Below are 20,758 nucleotides of genomic sequence, written 5' to 3'. Positions count from 1 at the left end.
CACTATCTTGACTCCATATTATACTGTCTCTATTTTCAAGTCAGCAGACTCTATTAAAGAGGCTGGTGAGACCGTATCTTCCTTGCAAGCTAAAAGAACCACCTGAACTCTTGACTCTACAATGGATAAAATGGAAAGCCTTGTGGAAATGTGGTACATAAGTTTTGTATGCAGTACAATGATGCACACTTTGTTTACATTCCACAGGTTGCCGGTTAGTGTCTTTCCCGTTTCACTCTTCCTCCCTTCATAAAGTTAAGATCATCAACATTATAAAGTTACATACATACATACATTAGTGTACATTATAATAACTTAAATTAAACTACCTAAATGTTTAACTTCATAATTCTTACTTTCATTAAACCTTTTACTGTACTATGATGCACTCTCGCTTTACTTACTTTCAATGGAAGTTCAAATCAGGGGTTAAACTTGTTATAATCGGTTCGCTTAACGAAATGTTTTTTAGGAACGTAACCCCTTCGTTAAATGGGGGTTGCCTGTACTTCATTTCAGCTCTGGTTCCCTGACCTTAGTTTTTATTTGACAAGTATTGCCATATACTAAACCATTAATGTTTTTTTTTTTTTTTTTTTTTTTTTCCCATCTAACATTCAGTGTTGTCTTGGAACAGGCACTGATAATGAACTATTTATGAAACCACTTTAAAAACAAGTGAAATTGTTAGTTGTCATCATCTTTCATCCTGAAATGTTTGTACCTCATATGGTGCTATGCAATTGTATATGTCATTGGATCAATCAGTCAATCATGGGGAGCATATGCCAGGGGGCTTGTCGCCTCGCCTACCCTATGACACCACTCCAGGTGTTCATGCCTCGCAAGTCTCCATGCAGGGTCCCTTCCCATGCCAAGTAATTCCCAGCAAGAGGCATTGACTTGGCACAGCTATGAGTTCTGTAGACACCCCTTTGGCCTCCTCCATGCTGGGTTATCCTTTTCGGAAACAACGATATACAGGATCGGCTTCTGGGTAGTGTGCCACATGGCCATATAGTCACAGTTGGTGTTGACGAACTATGCTGCTAATCGGTCTTGAATCAGTCTAATGTAGCAATTGCTGATTTGACACAAAGTCATACCAGCGGTACCCCATGATCATGCGAATACATCTGGTACCAAAGACATCAATGCGCCTCTTCAGATCAGTGTTCAGTGTCCATGTCTCACAACCATAGAGTTGGACAGGGATCATCAGCGACTTGAAGATCCAAATTTTCGTCCATCTACACAGGTACTGACAATGCCAAATACTTTTGTTGAACGAGTCCATAACACAGTGGGCCAGGCCAATCCACTGTACAACTTCCTGGCTCGCCCCACTGTTGTTATGCACTACACTATCAAGGTATATGAAGTTTTCCAGAGATCTCAGTGTCCTCTCCACATGTATGGATGGGCTGTACTGTTTCATCCAGTAAGCCTCCAAACACTTGAACCTTGGTCTTGAGCTAGGAAACCTGGAGTCCCAAGGGCTTTGCCTCCTTGTGCACTGCCTCTAGAGCCATTACCAGAACCTCCAGTTACTCAGCAAAGATTACTGCATCATCAGCAAAAAACAAGATCTGTAATCTCAGTATTGCCGACAGATGCTCCACAATGACTTTGATCTACAACTCTGCCTAGTACCCTGTCCAGGCAAGTGTTGAAAAGTAATGGAGCAAGCATGCATCCCTACCTCACTTCCGTATTCACAGGGAAAAAGCTGGACACACACCCTACACACTTCACAACACTCACAGTCCTGGAGTGGAGGCCAGTTAATAGACCGATAATCCTTGCAGGAATCCTACGGAGATGCTGAAGATCCCAGAGTGTCTCTCAATGCATTGAATCAAATGCCTTCTTGAGATCAACATAGGCTGTAAACATCTCTTGTTGAAACTCACGTCGGCATTCCACCAGTACACGAAGCAATAGAATCTGGTCAGTTGTTGACTTGCCGGGCGTGAATCCAGACTGTTCAGGTCTCTGATGTTTCAGCAGATGACTGCGGATATGCATCAACAGCAAATGGGCAAGCACCTTGTCTGGTACACTGAGCAGTGTTATACCATGGTAGTTGTTGCAGTCTTGATGGTCCCCTTTCCCCTTCCAGATAGGGATGACCAACCCCTTTTTCCAGTCTAGGGGAATGGTACCTGAATGACATACAGCAGTCAAGACAGCATGCAACCCACAGATCATGGCCTCACCCGCTGCTTTGAGCAGCCCCATACTGATGTTACAGATGCCAGCTGCCTTTCCACCCCTCAACTTTGCCACAACCTCTTTGACATCATCAACGGAGGGTGCAGTTTTATCAATGGGTGGATCAGTATCCAGCATATGTATCCCTGCAGTTTGGAGCTGTCCACCTGGAGGATCCACCACGAACAGCTGCTCAAAGTACTCAGCCCAACGAGCCATCTGCCCATCTGCGTCCAATATGAGGTGACCATCTGCTGTTCGGGTAGCACTTGCCTGAGATGTAGATTTGGAGCAGAGTTTCTTCAGGGCTTAATAGGCAGGTCAGAGGTCATTAGCATTTAAGTGACACTCTACATCCTCAGCGAGATCCCTGACATACCTCTCCTTGTGTCTCCTCAGGTGAGATCTAGTCTTACTTGACAGAGCCCTGTACTGGTCGTGGTTCCCAGCAAGCTTGGCAGCGCAACTCTCCTCAATACTGTCAAGCGTGTCTACTGAGGAAAAGCCACTCCGTGACCTTGAGCGCTCCCAATGCATTCCTTGGCAGCCTCAAGAGTCTCACATTTGAAGGTATCTCATAGCTCTACCGAGTCTTCAAGGGTGTCAAGCACTCCAAACCGATTGGAGACTCACTGCATACTCCTGACCACATGTCAAGTTCTTCAGTTTCTCAAGATGAAACACAGTGTGGTAAGCCTGTGATCAGTCATAAAGAACTTGGCACACCGAGAAACACTGCAGTTCTGGAGATCCTCCAATGAGTACTAAGAAGGATATGGTCAATCTCCTTTGCTACCCCTCCAGTATTGCTGTACCAAGTCCAGTGGTGCAGCACTGGTCTCTGATACCAAGAACTTGCAATTCTCAACTTTCTGGATCTTGCAAGATTCAGAAAGAAAGAGCTGTTGTCATTCCTTGTACTAAAGTCATGGGGACCAACACATTGCTCGTAGCTGACTCTCTCAGTGCCAGTGACAGCATTAAAGTTGCCCAAGACAATAAGTGCATCACGACAGGGACACTGGTCCAGTACAGAGTCGAGTTTGGCATAGAACGTCTCCTTCTCTTCAGTTCCACACACCTCAGTAGTAGCATATACTGCAACAACAGACATGAAGCCTAAACTGTGCTTCAGCCTTAGTTGCATTATACGCTCATCAACCAGGGTAACCTTTACAACAGATGACTGCAGTCTGCTAGAGATGCCTATGGCTACCCCCCCCTTAACATGGTGACCATTGCTCATGCCAGACCAATAGTAAGTAAAACCCTTGCTACTGGTCTTGCCACTGCCAGGCCTCGTCTCAGAGAGTCCCACCATATCCACCCTCAGCTTACTGAGCTCATCCGATAGATCTGGCAATTGTTGATCCTCTGAGAGGCTCAGGACATTCCAGGAGCCCACACGTAGAACCCCACCGGCACCCCCAAAGTTAAAGATAGGGTGAGGGGATCCTCCTGTCCCTCTCAGGACACAGAGATCTCGCAGGCTTTCCCCTGCATCCGTCATATGAACAGGCATGCCCCTCTGGTGCCTTGCCACCTGAGGGGTCTGCATGGACACCTAGCAGAACCAGATCAAGGTCGTGGCTAGAGGCTCACCCACACCTAGAGCCCTGACCCCAACCTCTACTTCCAACTCTGGTGGCAGCTGTGGACTTTTTATTACAGGGAAGGGTTGTAAGCCCCATTCCAACAAGCCAGGTCAGCCTTGGGCAGGGACACTGGTATCCCTGAGGGTAAAAACCCTGGCTGCCCAAAAAAGGACAGAGAGGGAGGCAAAGACAGCAGAAACAGAAAGGGACTGAGCTATGGGAGGTAGAGGGCACTCACTCCTTACTTGGATAGAATCCACTCACCATTATATTGGATATAAGCCATGATAACCAAAGAGCATTGTCATACTCGTACATGTAACTAGTAGTGTTTTAACTACGTCATTATTGCACCTAAGCAATAATCAGCAAAGTACATCTTCCAATATACAATTTTGTCATTACTCTAGTGGACATTTCTCATTATGTATTTACTTACCATGACCAGGTTGAAGGTGAGCAGTTGGAAGAAGCTGTATTGCAGGAGCATCTGGCAGATCTCACCATGGCTAGTGAGGCACTGGCAGAAGGCTCATCCATTTATCAGTTGGTAGAATCTTTTAATCAGGTATGTACAGTAGTGACCTTTAATGAACAATCTTTAAACAGGTTATTGCATAATGAGCATTAATGAACAATCTTTTAACAGGTTATTGCATAATGAGCATTAATGAACAATCTTTTAACAGGTTATTGCATAATGAGCATTAATGAACAATCTTTTAACAGGTTATTGCATAATGAGCATATCTTTTGAGTTGAATATAATATTTGCAATAAATGGAAAAAAACAAAAACAAAAGTAAAGCATGGTTATAACTGTTAAATTCTTTACAACCCATTATAATTATTATACACTCTGTCTCCTCCAAATATGTAAAAATGAAAGAAATATTTATGGAAATTTTAAATTAATCATGAACAGCAGCTTTTGCTTTGTTTTTTTAATATTTTAAATCAAGTAACTTTGTTCAATAACCAAAATATGTTATGGCAACAAAAACAAAAGCAATAGTGAATTAAAAACTGAAAGCCATTTTTTTTTTAAATGGAAATATTCAGTAACTGAGGTTCGAATGTACAGACAAGCCTTCTATAGTTGTTCATGCTAATTGGGCATTCCACATAGCTCTTCTATGCACAAGCATATATTTATTTATTTATTTATTTATTTATTTATTTATTTATTTTTTTTTTTTTTTTTTTTTTAGCTCATGCATTTGACCCTACACACTTCCCATCCATTCCATGTTGTTGTTTTGAACTTTAACCCTCTTTATGTCTGATGCAGCTGTCTTCTCAAAAAGTCACTTGTTTTGTCTTCTTGTCATTACAATCATTGTAACAATATATTTTAACTGACTAACTCTCTTTCAACACCAGATCAATAGGATACTATTTTCTCCCATCACTTTTTTCCTAAAACTGTGCTACCTATTCATAAAAGAATTTTCAGTAATAATTTGACACTTAATCCATATAATCTGTAGAACAGTCTACAACCTTTTCTCTATCTATTCAGTTATATTCTTCCTTGAAATTCATGGATACCAAAAACACAGTCTTGCCTTTGTCATTTACTCTTCACACATTCATCTCACAATAAAGGCAGTCCTCAAAAATTTCTTCCTTAATTTTGCACTTTTGGAAGTTCATTACTATGCACTTTTAACTTTTACAGTATCATCAAGAAGATAGTTTTTATATTTATCCTTACACGTAAGCTGAGGAACCACATACAATTATCCATATTAAGGCAATGTGACGGTTTTTACTTAAGAGGTGTATTTTTTTTATTTTTTTTTTATTTTATTTATTTATTTTTTTTTTGTCAGATTCTCATGAAATTTGGTGTTTATTTATTAGTACTTTAATTATAAGAATCCCAATATTGAAATACAATAATTAGTGTCAGAGAAAAAAATATATGCACTGAAGATGGTAATAAATAGCATCGGCATTCTTTGCTAATTCTCAAGTGTTTTTCAACCTACTACTTTGAAAATAAGTGTACATGCTATAAATGTATGTAGCTTTTTTTCCATAGTAAAACATTTTGATTATTGTAATTCATATATGAAAAAAATTAAAAGAAATACCGATGACAAAAACTACTTTTTTTTTCTAGAGACATACCCATAGTTTTTTCAAAATGTTCCTTGATGAAAAAATCTCCTATGTTTCCTCTTTCCATTGATACCTTTATATCTGAAATTACTTAAAAACTAACATAGATATTGCACTTGAAATATCAGTAACTTTAGTTTTGAGATATGAGCCGTTTTCTGTTGAGCAGTGCATATCACGATGTTTGTAAGCTATATGCAGTATAATTTTACACATTTTGGAGTGAGAAAGACAATCAAAGCTAAATCTGAGTTTATTATAATATTTAGGTGTAATTGGCACCTGGTCCCCTCCTGTATTATTCACTCGCAGGTGAAGGTATCAGCGGGCGCCACCCACCTCTTTGTCACCAGGTTCTAGAAGCCTCCTGCTTGGTAGTGTTGGGTTTCTTTCCTTGGTTGTTGTTTCTTTGTTTTCTTTGATGGAGTTCTTCTTTTCATTTCTTGAACGTTTAGTCCAGTAAGAGTATTTTTAGAGGCACCAAATCCATCATGTGCTTTCTTCTATATTGTTTCATAGTGTGGCCACGTCTTGTCATACAGGAAGTTTGCATATTTGTTGAATTTCCCAGATAACAACATAGGAATGCCTTAGTCCTTGGACAATTCTGTTCAATCCTGCACAACCAAGATCATTTATTAGGGCCTCATATACAAGCTTGCAGTTCAGTTCAATGAGGTGTCTCTCCTTCCCAGCATCATCTACCAAATGATGTGGTGTTACTGGCATGTCATTGTCACTGCATGTGGAACATGTGACAGTGATGGAGGCGTCAAAGCTATTATTTGTTGCCTCCATTGTCTTGATACCCCAGCATTTGGTACTTGTTCTTGATACCAGACTGAGAAAGAATGAATTTTTCCTCATCTTCACAAGGAGGAGGAATCTTGCTTTTCAGAAGATGAAAACGTGTATCCATCCTTGTTGTTTCTCGTAACTCGGTTATTGCTTGTGATGGTGAAGCTGACTGCTGTGAGGTTGAGGGAACAGGCTGAGGTGTTGGTGATGGAGAGGACATGTGTGTGACTGGGGTCAGGTCATGAGTGGGTGGTGGCGGATGTCACTGCGCTGAGCGATTGAGATCTTTGCACTCTTCGTCCTCCCTTCTCCTCTCCTTCAGCTTCTTCATCCTTTCTCTCTGGTTGGTCTTCAGCTTTGATTGATGACTCATGACTTTCAATGTTCTAAGGTCCAGGGAAAGTGGAAAATCAAAAAACAATTAGCTTCCTTCCAAGACGTCCAGCAAGACACTGCCCGTGACTGCTGACCTCACAGGTTCCTAAAAGATACACACCTTCCCTTCTGCTCTGTCCTGATGTTGCCATATGAAGGTCTTAAAAAAAAAAAAAAAAGTGGAAAATGCTATAAAATCATAAGCAATGACAAGTCATGTTGCCTATACCACCTGGCGGGGCATTTGAAGAGACCTTTAAAGTGCATAAATAGGGGTGATTTAAATATATGAGGAATTAAGATAGGAACTTGCTGTTTTTACAGAAAACTGTAGACATTTCAAGGATAACAGCAGTATTAACCCGCTAAGACCGATGGCCGCAAAATTCGCACTCTCCCATTACCACAATTATCATAAAAAAATCAACTCTTATAAATTACTCTGGAAAAAAATCTGCTGTTAGTAGACATGACAATGCATCATCCTACAAGTTTTTATTGCTCTACTCACTATGGTTGTCTCAGAATAATAACCGATAATTGGAGAAGATTGTGGTAGCGGCAACTCGGGGGAGGTGCTTTTATGTGTATTCTTACATAATGTAAGGCACTGCTCATGTTTTATGTGTTTTCACATGTTTTCGTGTTTTCACTCATATTGGCTGATTATAGTTACGTATGTTTTTATCAAGCGTGGGTGACGCGATGTTGTCACAATAGCGGGGTCGGGATCTACTTCCAACCTGTGCACTTTCCGTCTTGTCCCGCCTTGTCTATCACTTTTATCACTAAACTTTAGCTTCCTCTTAGCACCAGTAGCCATAGTTGTAAATAATAGTTCCTTAAATAAGTAAATACGTAAATACGTAAATAATTATCACCGCGACACGACGCTCACGCACCTCACAGAAATTTGCGGGAGACTAGCTGGCTAGAGCGGTGTGCTTCCTGGGAGCCGACAGTACTACCATAGGCCTACGTCATGACCAAATATAGCAGCGCTACCAATGCTAGCGCGGTTTTTATTAGCGCTCAAAGTAGCTGCCCCATTTAAGGACTGTCAGAAGTGTGCAATGCAGCCCTATTTAAGGCCTGTCGGACTTTACGGGTTAATTACTCAGTTTTTAGGTTTGTGTAAAAAAAAAAATAATAATAATTTTACCTTCACTACGCCTTAATTGTCATGCTGCTTATGAAATATTATACATTAGATATTCTTACTGACCAGTATACAAGTCTCACTTGTATACTTGAAGATTATATCCATTCAAATCTGCAACATCCATATTTCTGCCCGTAATCATGCCAAATCTATTCTCCAACTTACTAAAAACTCTTTCATCAATAGAAAATGTCAAAGTCTTTCCAATTCTAACTCCTCTCGAGATTTCTGGCATCTAGCCAATAATATCTCTAACAACTTTACTTCTTCGTCTTTCCCTCCTTTACTTCATCCAGATGGCTCTACAGCTGTCTCTTCTTTTTCTAAAGCTGAACTCTTCGCTCAAACCTTTGCTACCAACTCAACTTTGGATGATTCTGGGCATATTCCTCCTACTCCTCCACCCTCTGACTACTTCATCCCTAAAATTAAAATTCTTTATAAAGACGTTTTCCTGGCCCTCTCTGGCCTTGATTCTCGGAAGGCTTACGGTCCGGATGGAGTCCCTCCTGTTGTTCTCAAAACTGTGCTTCCGAACTCGCTCACTGCCTGGTCAAACTCTTTCATCTGTGTCTCTCTACTTCTATTTATCCTTCTTGCTGGAAGTTTGCTCACATTCAACCTGTCCCTAAAAAAGGTGACCACTCCAATCCTTCTAACTACCGCCCTATAGCTTTGATTTCCTGCCTTTCTAAAGCCTTTGAGTCTATCCTTAATAGGAAGATAATGAGGCATCTATCAGCTCACAACCTTCTCTCTGATTGCCAGTATGGTTTCCGTAAAGGCAGATCTACTGGTGATCTTCTTACTTTCCTAACTGAATCTTGGTCATCCTCTTTAGGGACTTCGGTGAAACCTTTGCTGTCGGCCTTGACATATCGAAAGCCTTCGATAGAGTCTGGCACAAATCTTTAATTTCTAAACTACCCTCCTACGGATTCTATCCTTCTCTCTGTACCTTCATCTCCAGTTTCCTTTCCGATCGTTCTATTGCTGCTGTAGTAGACGGTCACTGTTCTTCCCTAAAACTATCAACAGTGGTGTTCCACAGGGTTCTGTCCTATCACCCACTCTCTTTCTATTATTCATCAATGATCTCCTAAATCTGACTCAATGCCCTATCCACTCCTATGCTGATGATACCACCCTGCATTATTCAACAGCGTTCAACAGACGCCCAACCCAACAACAATTAAATGACTCAAGGCGAGATGCTATAGGACGCCTAACTTCTGATCTTTCACTTGTTTCTGATTGGGGCAGAGAAAACCTGGTTTTGTTCAATGCCTCAAAAACTCAATTTCTACAACTATCTACTCGACATAACCTTCCAGACAACTATCCTCTCTTCTTCAATAACACTCAACTTCCCTCTCCTCTACATTAAACACACTCGGTCTATCCTTCACTAAAAATCTAAACTGGAAATTTCACATCTCTACTCTTGCTAAATCAGCTTCCAAGAAGTTAGGTGTCCTATGGCGTCTTCGTCCATTTTTCTCTCCTCCCAGCTGCTTGCTCTGTACAAGGGCCTTATCCGCCCGTGTATGGAGTATGGCTCTCATGTCTGGGGATCCACACACAGCTTTACTAAACAAGGTGGAATCTAAAGCTTTTCGTCTTATCAACTCTTCTCCTCTAACTGACTGTCTTGATTCTTTAAGTCACCGCCGCAATGTTGCATCTTTATCTGTCTTCTACCGCTGTTTTCATGCTGTCTGCTCTTCTGAACTTGCTAACTGCATGCCTTCCCCCTCCTGCGGCCTCGCTGCACAAGACTCTCTACTTCTTCTCATCCCTATTCTGTCCATCTTCCTAATGCAAGAGTTAACCAGTATCTTCACTCCTTCATTCCCTACACTGGTAAACTCTGGAACTCTCTACCTGTGTCTGTATTTCCACCTGCCTATGACTTAAACTCTTTCAAAAGAGGAGTGTCAAGACACCTCTTACGTTAACTGGACCCTCCTTTTAGATTTTTTTTGTTTTTCTCTTTCTACTTTCTTCTTAACAGGGCCTGGCAACCAGCGGGATTTTTTTTTTTTCCAACACTTTGTTTGCCCTTGGCCAGTGCCCTTGTAATGTAAAAAAAAAAAAAAAAAAAAAAAAAATTTATATAGGTCTTCACTGGCTCTTGCACTTCGATCAGCATTCTCTTTTGTGACCATTTGAACATACATAAACATCAATTCCCTGCTTTAGTTGTACTGCATCCATCTCAGGCTTTCAGTTCTCTTGTATATCCAACAGGCCTTCAAGAAGTTTCATTCATACATACATATCTTTCCTTTAATATTGAATGATAATCAATATTGTACCATCCTCTACTGACACATTCTTCTTTTATCACTGATTCTTTCTAGTGTCTTCATCACTCTGATGGCCTGAAATTTTTTTTTTTAAATAAATGAATAAAAATTAAAATGATAATGATGATAATGAGGGAGACAGTGGCGCAGTGGATAAGGTGGTGAGTGTGGGATTGGGCAGACGTCCACGGCACGTACAGCCTTAACCCCTTCAATACGGTGACGCCTGTGTAGGCGTCATGAAGCCCCAGTAGCATATACGGTGACGCCTACGTAGGCGTCATATTTCTTTTCTGAGCTTTCTTCAGTTCAGTTGTCCTGTATAGTGTGTTGGATACCAACTACACACGCCGTATGCTGTCCTTGAAATCCTAGTGCTCCTCCCATCATCCTTGTCTCCACCAATCACTAAAGATAAGCTACATGCGTCCCGCCTTGTGTCTAAAATTACCCAATGGCATAGACTGTTCCCATCTCTCTCTCTCTCTCTCTCTCTCTCTCTCTCTCTCTCTCTCTCTCTCTCTCTCTCTCTCTCTCTCTCTCTCTCTCTCTCTCTCCTCTCGAAGATAAGTTACATGTCCCGCCTTGTAACATTCACACACACACACACACACACACACACACACACACACACACACACACACACACACACACACACACACACACACACACACACACACACACAAAATACAAAACAACAAATTTTCTAATTCTCTCTCTCTCTCTCTCTCTCTCTCTCTCTCTCTCTCTCTCTCTCTCTGAAGAGAGAAGCGTCCATTTTCCTCTTCAAGGCGATATAGTGACTAAAAATAGCAGCATAATACACAAAGACAAGTATGACAAGCTTGCACGAGTTTCCCAAGGCGGCGCACTACTACCCATATATCATACAGATGGGCTTTTTTAACATCCGGCGCAAAGGGGTTAAAGCACTTTGCCATTTGTCGAGTCGTTTAAAGTTACCTACACGTCACCATGATACCCAGGTTCTAGGTCCTAATATGGGTACCACTATAAATAAAATTGCCTGCACCACTAATGGGCAGAAGCTGAACAGCGCTTCCCATACACTCTTCAAGTTAGCCTACAGGCGCTATAGGCTTTACCGTAAAAAAAAATAAATAAAAATAAATAGATGAAAAAAATAGATAAATAAATAAATCTTTTAAAAAGGTTTGAAAAAGGTTTCAGATTGATTTTAAACTTGTATATTTTGTGTTGTGTGTATTTTTATTAACAATTTAATAATGCTCTTCTATTTTATTAATTTTCTCTTTTTTTTTTTTCAGGTCCAAAATTACATTACCATAATCACTTCACAGTTCAATCAGTGTGCTGCAATAACAGCGATCAACAATGCAACAGAAGCTATCATTGTCAAGTTGAAGCAATCTGCACTAGAACCAGTGCTATCTTCCATAGGTTTTAGTAATGAGGAAGCATTTTCTATGAATTCATCTCTTGAAGAACATGCCTTATTTGGTAATAATGCTAATGTCCTCCTTTTGTATATGTTATCAGATTTATTGTCAACGAGAATGTTACAACTGAAAGGTGTAAGTCCACGTAGTCCTAGCCAACAGCCACCTCTCTCAGCACCAAGCCCTCTTCAATCACACTTGCCTCCCACACCTGTGTCAACAAATGCTGTTGATGATGGAAGTATTGGGCACAGTTTGGGTCTTCCTTCAAATAAAATGAATGAACTAAAAAGTCATGAAGTAGAAAAAATGAATGAGCTAAAGAGTCATGAGATGAATAATATAAATGAGCATATTCTACAGATGACAGAGGCAATAGAAACTGGATCTCTGTTAGGAAGAAGTGATGGCATGGGAGCTATGTCTGCAGGGGCAAATGTTACTGGGCCAAACTCTGTTCAGTCAGCAGCATTGTCTTTAGGATTATCTAACCTATCACTTATTGCTGCTGAAGCATCTGAAAATGGAAAAGATGAATTAGAAAGCCTTGGAGATAGAAGAGAACCTATCCCTGTATCTTATCTTGATGCTGCAAAAAAGCCAGCAAAGCCATCCCAGAGTCCTGATGGTCTTCCCAAAATGCACTTAGAGAAGCTTTGCACTACATTAAGACCTAACAAATTTCCACATTGTTGGATGGAGCTCTCCTTTGATGGAGAACCAGCTGGTCGCATAGTTTTTGAGCTTCGTCCTGATAAGGCTCCTAAAATGTGTGAAAATTTTATTGCGTTATGTACAGGAAGAAGTGGTTATGGCTACAAGGGGACACACTTCTTTAAGAGTGGAGAAGGCTTTCTTGCTGGTGGTGATGTAGAGAATGATGACGGAACTGGAGGATATTCGGCCTTTGAGAAACGCACTTTTGAAGCTGATCTCTGTCCCCTAAAAGATGAGGTTGGCATGGTGCGATTTAAAGGTATTGGCACCAGTGATAAGGGAAGAGGAATGGTTGGATCACAGTTCATGATATGGTGTGGCGACAGAGATTTTAAGAAATTTTCTTACAGCCTCGTGTTTGGCAAGGTTGTAGATGGGTTAGATGTAGCCAAAAAGGCAGCAGCAGTCAATGTTCACAGGGTGTCTGTTGAAGTTGAAAAATGTGGTGCAATCTAAATACAATTTTACATTACATATACACATAGTTGCGTAACCAATATGTCCAGTAATTTTATATTAACGTTTTGATTATAAACTGTAAAGGCAAGACTATTATGTGAATTCTGGTTGCAGCATTTACTTTCCTCTAGAAGTGCCTTATAGCGTGCCTTTTTTTTTCCGTCTTGTGGCATCACAGGTTTCAATTATTATTATTATATTATTATTCTCATAATTATTCTATTTTATTTTTTTTATTATTCTTTTTTTTAGTATAATGTATGTTTTCTTATTTGGCAAGCTTGACGCCTATTTTTCATAAATCTGGAGACATTTTAATTTGCTATGGACAATACAGTATAGGTAATGTCAACAACAGTGTACGTACTAGTAAGTAAGAGTGCAAACTGAATGTTGAAAGATTTTAAAAGTACATCTCAAATTGATTTTTTTGCATCCAGTAGGAGAGCTACATTTATTTAACATACCTAAGTTAATATGTCTTTTAGTGACTGAAAATACAGTAAACCCTTGCCTATCTTGGTTGCATTTATTATTTTTGTTTCTTGAATTTCCTATTCTTAACAGAGAAAAGCTGCATAGTATTGATGAACAGATTAATAATCCTTTATTTGCAATGCTTGGAGCTGGAAGTGTTTTGTATTATCTAAATTTTTAAATACTTTGGCATTCCAATTCAGATTTAGCAGAGTATTTAGTTCCCCACTATACTATGGTGTGAAACATACTTCTTTATGTTCTACCTTTTTGGCAGATGTGCTGGAAGACACGTGAATGAAGATTATGGTCAACTAAATTTTACTTGATTAATTATTGATTTGATATTTAATTTCTTGATTCCAAAATTTAAAGTGGCTTTGAGTGTTGGTCTAACTATGCTTTTTGATATGTAATACAAGTGCATCTTTGTGGGGAAGGCTGGGTAGGAATTAAAAGATTGCTAAAAAGTGTTACCTTAAGTGATTGAAATTCTAGTTTTTGCCTTTATACTTTCTTCTTATAGTTACAGTTTATCCCTTCCATTACTTAATCAACATGAAATAAACATCATGTTACGCATAAATTGGTGAGTCAGGTTCCCCACATTCTTGAGTTATGAATTTACATCAACAACAATCCTATGATTAAACTGGTACTAAGAAAATGTTTGTGATACCTAATGCTTGATTATTGATCTCCATCACCTATTTGTTGATATCATCTTAGTGATAATGAAAAGTTGTGGAGTTGGAAATGGATACATTTTCTTGTAGCTCTAGATTGAAATTCATGTTGAATGATTGCAAGTCTTTTTAGTTTATGAGCTTCACTATCAATTGCTATTCCAGTTTCTAAATTATGGAATATAACAAATTTTCTAAAATGAAAATATCCAATAATATGGAAATGATGCTCTCTCTAACTTACCTGATTTCGAAATGTTGCCCTTGTGCTCCAGTGATTACAAGTGATTCATAAGACGTAACTGCCACATTTTTCATAGCAGTAAATAGGCTTCAAGGATATGAATAGATGTTTGTGAACTCATAAAGATGGCTTGATAAACTCAGCTACTGTACAGTATTACACTATATTGTGCTGTAACAGTTACTTCTACTTCCAGAGAAAATTATGTGATTGGAAGACAGGAAATTCTATGAAGTGGGACATAACTTTACTAATTCTAGCCTTAAACTGTTGTAATACATCTAATTGATACTATTTAGATGCATAGTAAGACCAACACTATGAAAATTATATTTTCAGCACTAGACATCGTAACTACATCTGATATAGCAATGAAAATACAAAATTACACCTGTGAGTTAACTACAAATAAGGATAAATTATTTGTGGCATATCATGTGAACATGAAGCTTTCAGATTTCAGAATGTTTCAGATAAAGGATTCCCAATCTGTAATGCATTATTGGAATCAACTGGGCTTGCAAAGACATCTGTTGCACAGTACTGCTTTTCACCTATGGTCTTGAAAATATGAATTTTGAAATTATAACCAAATTGTTTTTAAAACTTCCATTATTAAAATAGGTAGTTACTCTAAATTGATTCTCACATTAAAGTTAAACTAAATGAGTATCACTATTTTCAGTAGTGCATTATATTTATATATATTTTGTACAATTATTTTGAAGCAGAATCCAGAAGCACACTGCTTAAACTTTTATTGTTGAGAAGTGTGAACTAATTTTTTTTTCTATACTTAATACAATAGAATGCATAAGTCCATTTTATAAATCCTTAGACGCAGCATTGGCCTAAAATGATTCCTGGATGTGGGATTTGCAGCATCTCATTATATTATTAAGAGGCTTGCAATTTTTTACATGTCCTGCAAAACCATAGTATTTTCATCATCATCATACTTACCTATGTTCATGTTCCATCAGACTTTGCAAGTCAAGGGTTAACTGTAATTGCTCAGAAAACAAAACCAAACATAGTGGATTGATCAATTAAGCTTCTAATTAACATGCATATATACGTATATCAATGAGTAATTGTGTGTAATTCCTATATTTGGTCAAGGAAAATATTGCATTCTAGGTTACTAAGTTCTGTGTATGAATTTACTTGCCATTCTCATGTATAATTGTAATGTATGTATAGTTAAGCCAAGGTCATTACTTGGTACTCAAGTAGGTTATGATACAGAAGTTGGAATGAGAACACCAGCTTTAGCCATAATGTCATCGTTATTGAAATGAAGCTTTAGATTCTTAAAACAAAAATTGTTAGTAATTTGTTTATGAATTGACCAAATTTTTTAAAACTTTTATTATAGAAAAATACTTGTGAGGGAAAATATGTCCAGCCTTTCCTATCGTCGTAAGGTTCAGGTTAACCTGTGTTGAGTTCAGGGTATTAATTTTGTAGGTATGCTTCTCATTACCTGCGAGTGGCATAGTTGCTGTTCTTACAAGTATGGTTATACAGTGGTAATTATTTGCTCAATGCCTTTGTAAATTCCTAGGTTTATCTTTATCATTTACCAAAGTCGATGTATTTGTTAAAATTAATTTCAGCAATAAGGGGCCAATGTTTGGGTTAAACACAAGTATTGTGGTAAGTATTTACATTTTTCAAGAATGGACGTGTGTGTAGAATTGGGGGCCAATTTGAGTGAGTGGTTGCAGTGTTACATATCTACAAGATTAGTGAGCAGTGGACAGCACTGAGTGATTCTTTTTCACATACTATAACGGGGACTTAGTTGTGGAAAGTATTATTTTCATCATCTTATAATTACAGTATTTAACAACCAAAAGGTATTTAGTGTGCCCAGATGAAATCGAATTATGTCATGAATAGTTGGTGTATAGTTACAATAATCTTTCTTAATTACAGCACCTTTGATACTACCGAAACTGCTTGTATTTTTTTATTAGTATTATAGTGAAGGGTATATATACAAATATATATATATACAAACAGCCGCTGAAAAATAACTGTAATAAAACTTTTTTTTACAAGACAATAAATGCAATACATGGAAACTTCCATGGTCTTCCTTTTAACCTTAACTTTACTCTATCAAAATGCTTAATGGTAACAAACACTGACAACCTTGCTTCTCTGTTTTTATTTAACATCCTACAGTAGAAGAAATTAAGAAAATTGCTTTCAGTAAAAGAGCAGGAGAACATAAGGTTAATAATCTTTTGCTGATGAATGTGTTGATAACAAGTATGTTGTAGGCCATTCAACTTCCTTGGTTAATAATGATACAATAAAAACAAGACATTGAAGTACTTCAATGTGCATTACAGTAAGCCCTCAATAAATAAAACTAATTTGGGGAGATATCTGATGGTTTATCAGAAAATTTGGTTAATAAAATGATTGGAATAGCACTTTATAAATCACTTGAGGCTTGGTTTATCTGGTGATGCATTTGGTAACACATTTAAAATGAGTGGTTTCTTTATATATATATATATATATATATATATATATATATATATATATATATATATATATATATATATATATATATATATATATATATATATATATATATACACACACACACACACACACACATATATATATATATATATATATATATATATATATATATATATATATATATATATATATATATATATATATGTGTGTGTGTGTGTGTGTATTCACCTAGTTGTAATTTTACAGGGTCTGGGTATCATACTCGTGCCCCGTCTCCATATCTACACACATCCAACTTTCCTTTAAAACTATGCACACTCTCGCTGACACCACCTCCTCACTCAAACCATTCCACACCTCCACACATCTTTGTGGAAAACTATATTTCTTCACATCCTTCAAGCATATTCCCTTGGCTATCTTTTTACTATGCGATCTCGTAGTTCTATTTAAGTTTTCCTCTCTCAACATCATTTGCTCATTATCCACTTCATCCAGTCCGTTCAACAGTTTATAAACCTGTATTAAATCTCCTCTTTCTCTTCTTTGTTCCAAGGTAAGCAAATTCATTTCTTTTAATCTCTCCTCATAGGTCATTTCTGCCAATTCCGGAACCATTTTTGTTGCCATTCTCTGTAATCTCTCCAACTTCCTTATATGCTTCTTTTTATAAGGGGACCAAACCACTCCAGCATATTCCAATCTTGGTCTAATTACCGTACTAATTAATTTCTTCATCATATCTTTATCCATATAATGGAAGGCTAATCCAATATTTCTTATCAAATTATATGTTTCTCCAAACATCTTATCAATATGAGCCTCAAACTGCCCATGGTCTTGTATTATCACTCACAAATCCTTTTCCTTTTCCACCTTTTTCAACACTACTTTTTCACCCATCTTATATGACCCTCTTGGCCGTCTTCCACTCTTCCCCATATCCATCACATGACTTTTGCTCAGATTAAATTCCATTTCCCATCTCTTGCTCCACTCCCAAATCTTATCCAGATCTGCCAGTAAAATTTCACAATCTTCTTCACTCTGTGTGTGTGTGTGTGATATATATATATATATATATATATATATATATATATATATATATATATATATATATATATATACAGGCAACCCCCGCTTAACGAAGGGGTTACGTTCCTAAAAACCCTTCCTTTAGCGAAATTTCGTTAAGCGAACCGATTATAACAAGTTTAACCCCTGACTTCAACTTCCATTGAGAGTAAACAAAGCGAGAGTGCACCATAGTACAGTGAAAGGTTTAATGAAAGTATAAATTATGAAGTTAAACATTTAGGCTGTTTAATTTAAGTCATTATAATGTACACTAATGTATGTATGTACGTAACTTTATAATGTTGATCTTAAATTTATGAAGGGAGGGAGAGTGAAACGGAAAAGACACTAACTGGCAACCTGTGGAATGTAAACAAAGGGCGCATCATTGTATCACATACAAAACTTATGTACCACATTTCCACAAGGCTTTCCATTTTATCCATTGTAGAGTCATGAGTTCAGGTGGTTATTTTTACCTTGCAAGGAAGATACGGTCTTACCAGCCTTCTTAATAGAGTCTGCTGAAATGAAAATAGTAGAGACAGTAGATGGAGTCAAGATGGTGGCAAGCAATGCTATTAGTTTTCTCACCTCTCTCGTGTCTGTGAATAACATCCAGCTTCACTTCAAGAGTAAGAAACTTCGTGGTCTTCTTAGCAACACTAGGAGACATTGCAGGGCGTTTTGGTGGTAAGTTGAGTGAGGGAAGACGAGTTGGTGCTGACGCTATTATTGTTTTGAACAGGGGAGTGAGTGGTGCGCGTGTTGTCCACGAGATGCGCTGGTGTATTCAAAAGCCTGTCGGCTTGCGTGATGTGGTGGGGCTTTCAAACTTGGAAAAAATTACCTGGATAAAACTTCGTTAAAGCGAGTTTGGTGTTCGCTAAACGAGCAGATGGTAGTAAAATGAAACCTTCGTTGTGGCGAAATTTTGTTGTACGAACCTTCGTTAAGCGGGGGTTGCCTGTATATATATATATATATATATATATATATATATATATATATATATATATATATATATATATATATATATGTAATGAAGACTAAAGAAGAAAAGATTTGGAAGTGGTTATTCAAGATATTCTGAGCCCCAAAAACACATAAGTAAAATATTTGGTACAGCGTATAAGATGTTGACTAATATTAGGGTGGCATTTCAGTACCTGGACAAGGACATGATGAAAAAAATTATTACAAATATGGTATAGCCACAGTTGGAATATGCAACAGTGGTGTGGTCGCCGAGCTTGAAAAAGGATATAAGAAATTGATTGATTGATTGATACATTTATTGTTGAATTAATAAATAAATAAATTAACAAAGGAGGAGAATGGGCCTTGCCACCCACCCCCTGGGCAAGGACTTAAGGTTAAAGTATCACAAAAATAACTCTGGACAGTATACACAGCAAGAATACAAGTATTTCAATAAATAAATACACCTATTGCACACCTTATTGCCTAAGACATCCTACAGTCTGGGAGCAAACTGAGGATATTCCCTGAGTATTTCCTTGAGGGTGGCAGAGTCTAAGAGATGGTCAATGAGGCTGTACAAGTCATGCTGACCTTGTGGCCTAAATTTAGCAATGAGAGGACATTCCATGATATAGTGATGCAGAGTGTGTCCCCTTGGTGCAGCACACAGCACACACCAGGAGAAGCACTGACTTCCCAAAAGTATTTGTAGCCTAATCTGAGCCTCATTGCCACCCTGTCATGTGATGCAGTGTCTCCCATAGGTGTAAGCACAGCTCTGGGAGACACGTGCATAGTGAAGACTAGTGCTACTGCCCCTATGGCAACAAAGCTCCAACTGATCACTAATGCTACTTTGTACAAAGTCCTTAATGATACTCTTAACATAACCCAGAATGTACTCAGTGCAAGGGTTCACTGTGTCATCTTGTAGGGCACACTGAGCACGGTGGTCTGCTTTTTCATTTAGTGGGATACCCACATGAGAGGGTATCCAGATGAAATGGACCGTGGCACCAGCACCTTTAAGGGGGTGGATGAGATCAAGACACTTATTAACTAGGTCACAGTCCATGGGGGAGGTGGATTGAAGGGCATACAATGCAGCCTGACTGTCAATAAAGAAATATACATTCTTATGGAGAGGCGCCACAATGTGGAGCGCCTCCAGAACAGCATACAGTTCTGCTCTAGTGGAAGACATGGGTGCAGGGAGCCGCCTGGAAACCTCAGTGTCAGTGTAGAGACTGGCAGAGATGTAGTCACAGATGAACAGCCCACATCCAGACCTGCTGCCAATGACTGACCCATCACAATAAACATGAATAGCCTCAACGTGTGGGTACTTGGACAATTTAGTCATGAACATGTCTTGCAGCACATGAGGGAGCCAGTCCCTCTTGGGCTGATGCAGTGAGTGAATATCAACACTGACACGGTGAGGGTTCTAGGTGGGTTGCAGCAGTGACAACAACGTTAATACAAGCCTCGACTACACCTACACTTGTCAGTACTCCCAAGATCTTCCTGAGGTATGGTGTTGTAGGAGTGCGAGGATCATGATACAGGGGGGGTCAGTGATCCCTTTAGAGAGTCAGAGCCTGTGCATAG

The 20,758-nt window shown here is 38.6% G+C and overlaps 1 protein-coding gene across 1 annotated transcript in view; it reads left to right on the top strand.

Annotated features, from left to right (window-relative positions):
* Positions 1-16,674, top strand: part of LOC123515170 — a 105,701-nt gene extending 89,027 nt beyond the window's left edge. The window contains exons 9-10 of the mRNA XM_045273670.1: positions 4,258-4,377; positions 11,870-16,674. Coding sequence (XP_045129605.1) covers positions 4,258-4,377; positions 11,870-13,174 — 1,425 coding nt within the window. The 3' untranslated portion in view covers positions 13,175-16,674. The remainder of the gene's footprint in view (positions 1-4,257; positions 4,378-11,869) is intronic.
* Positions 16,675-20,758: the final 4,084 nt, after the last annotated feature.

The sequence above is a fragment of the Portunus trituberculatus genome, chromosome 38 (genome assembly GCF_017591435.1).
Source record: "Portunus trituberculatus isolate SZX2019 chromosome 38, ASM1759143v1, whole genome shotgun sequence".
Lineage (NCBI taxonomy): Eukaryota > Metazoa > Arthropoda > Malacostraca > Decapoda > Portunidae > Portunus > Portunus trituberculatus.
This window is presented reverse-complemented; position numbering and strand designations above follow the sequence as displayed.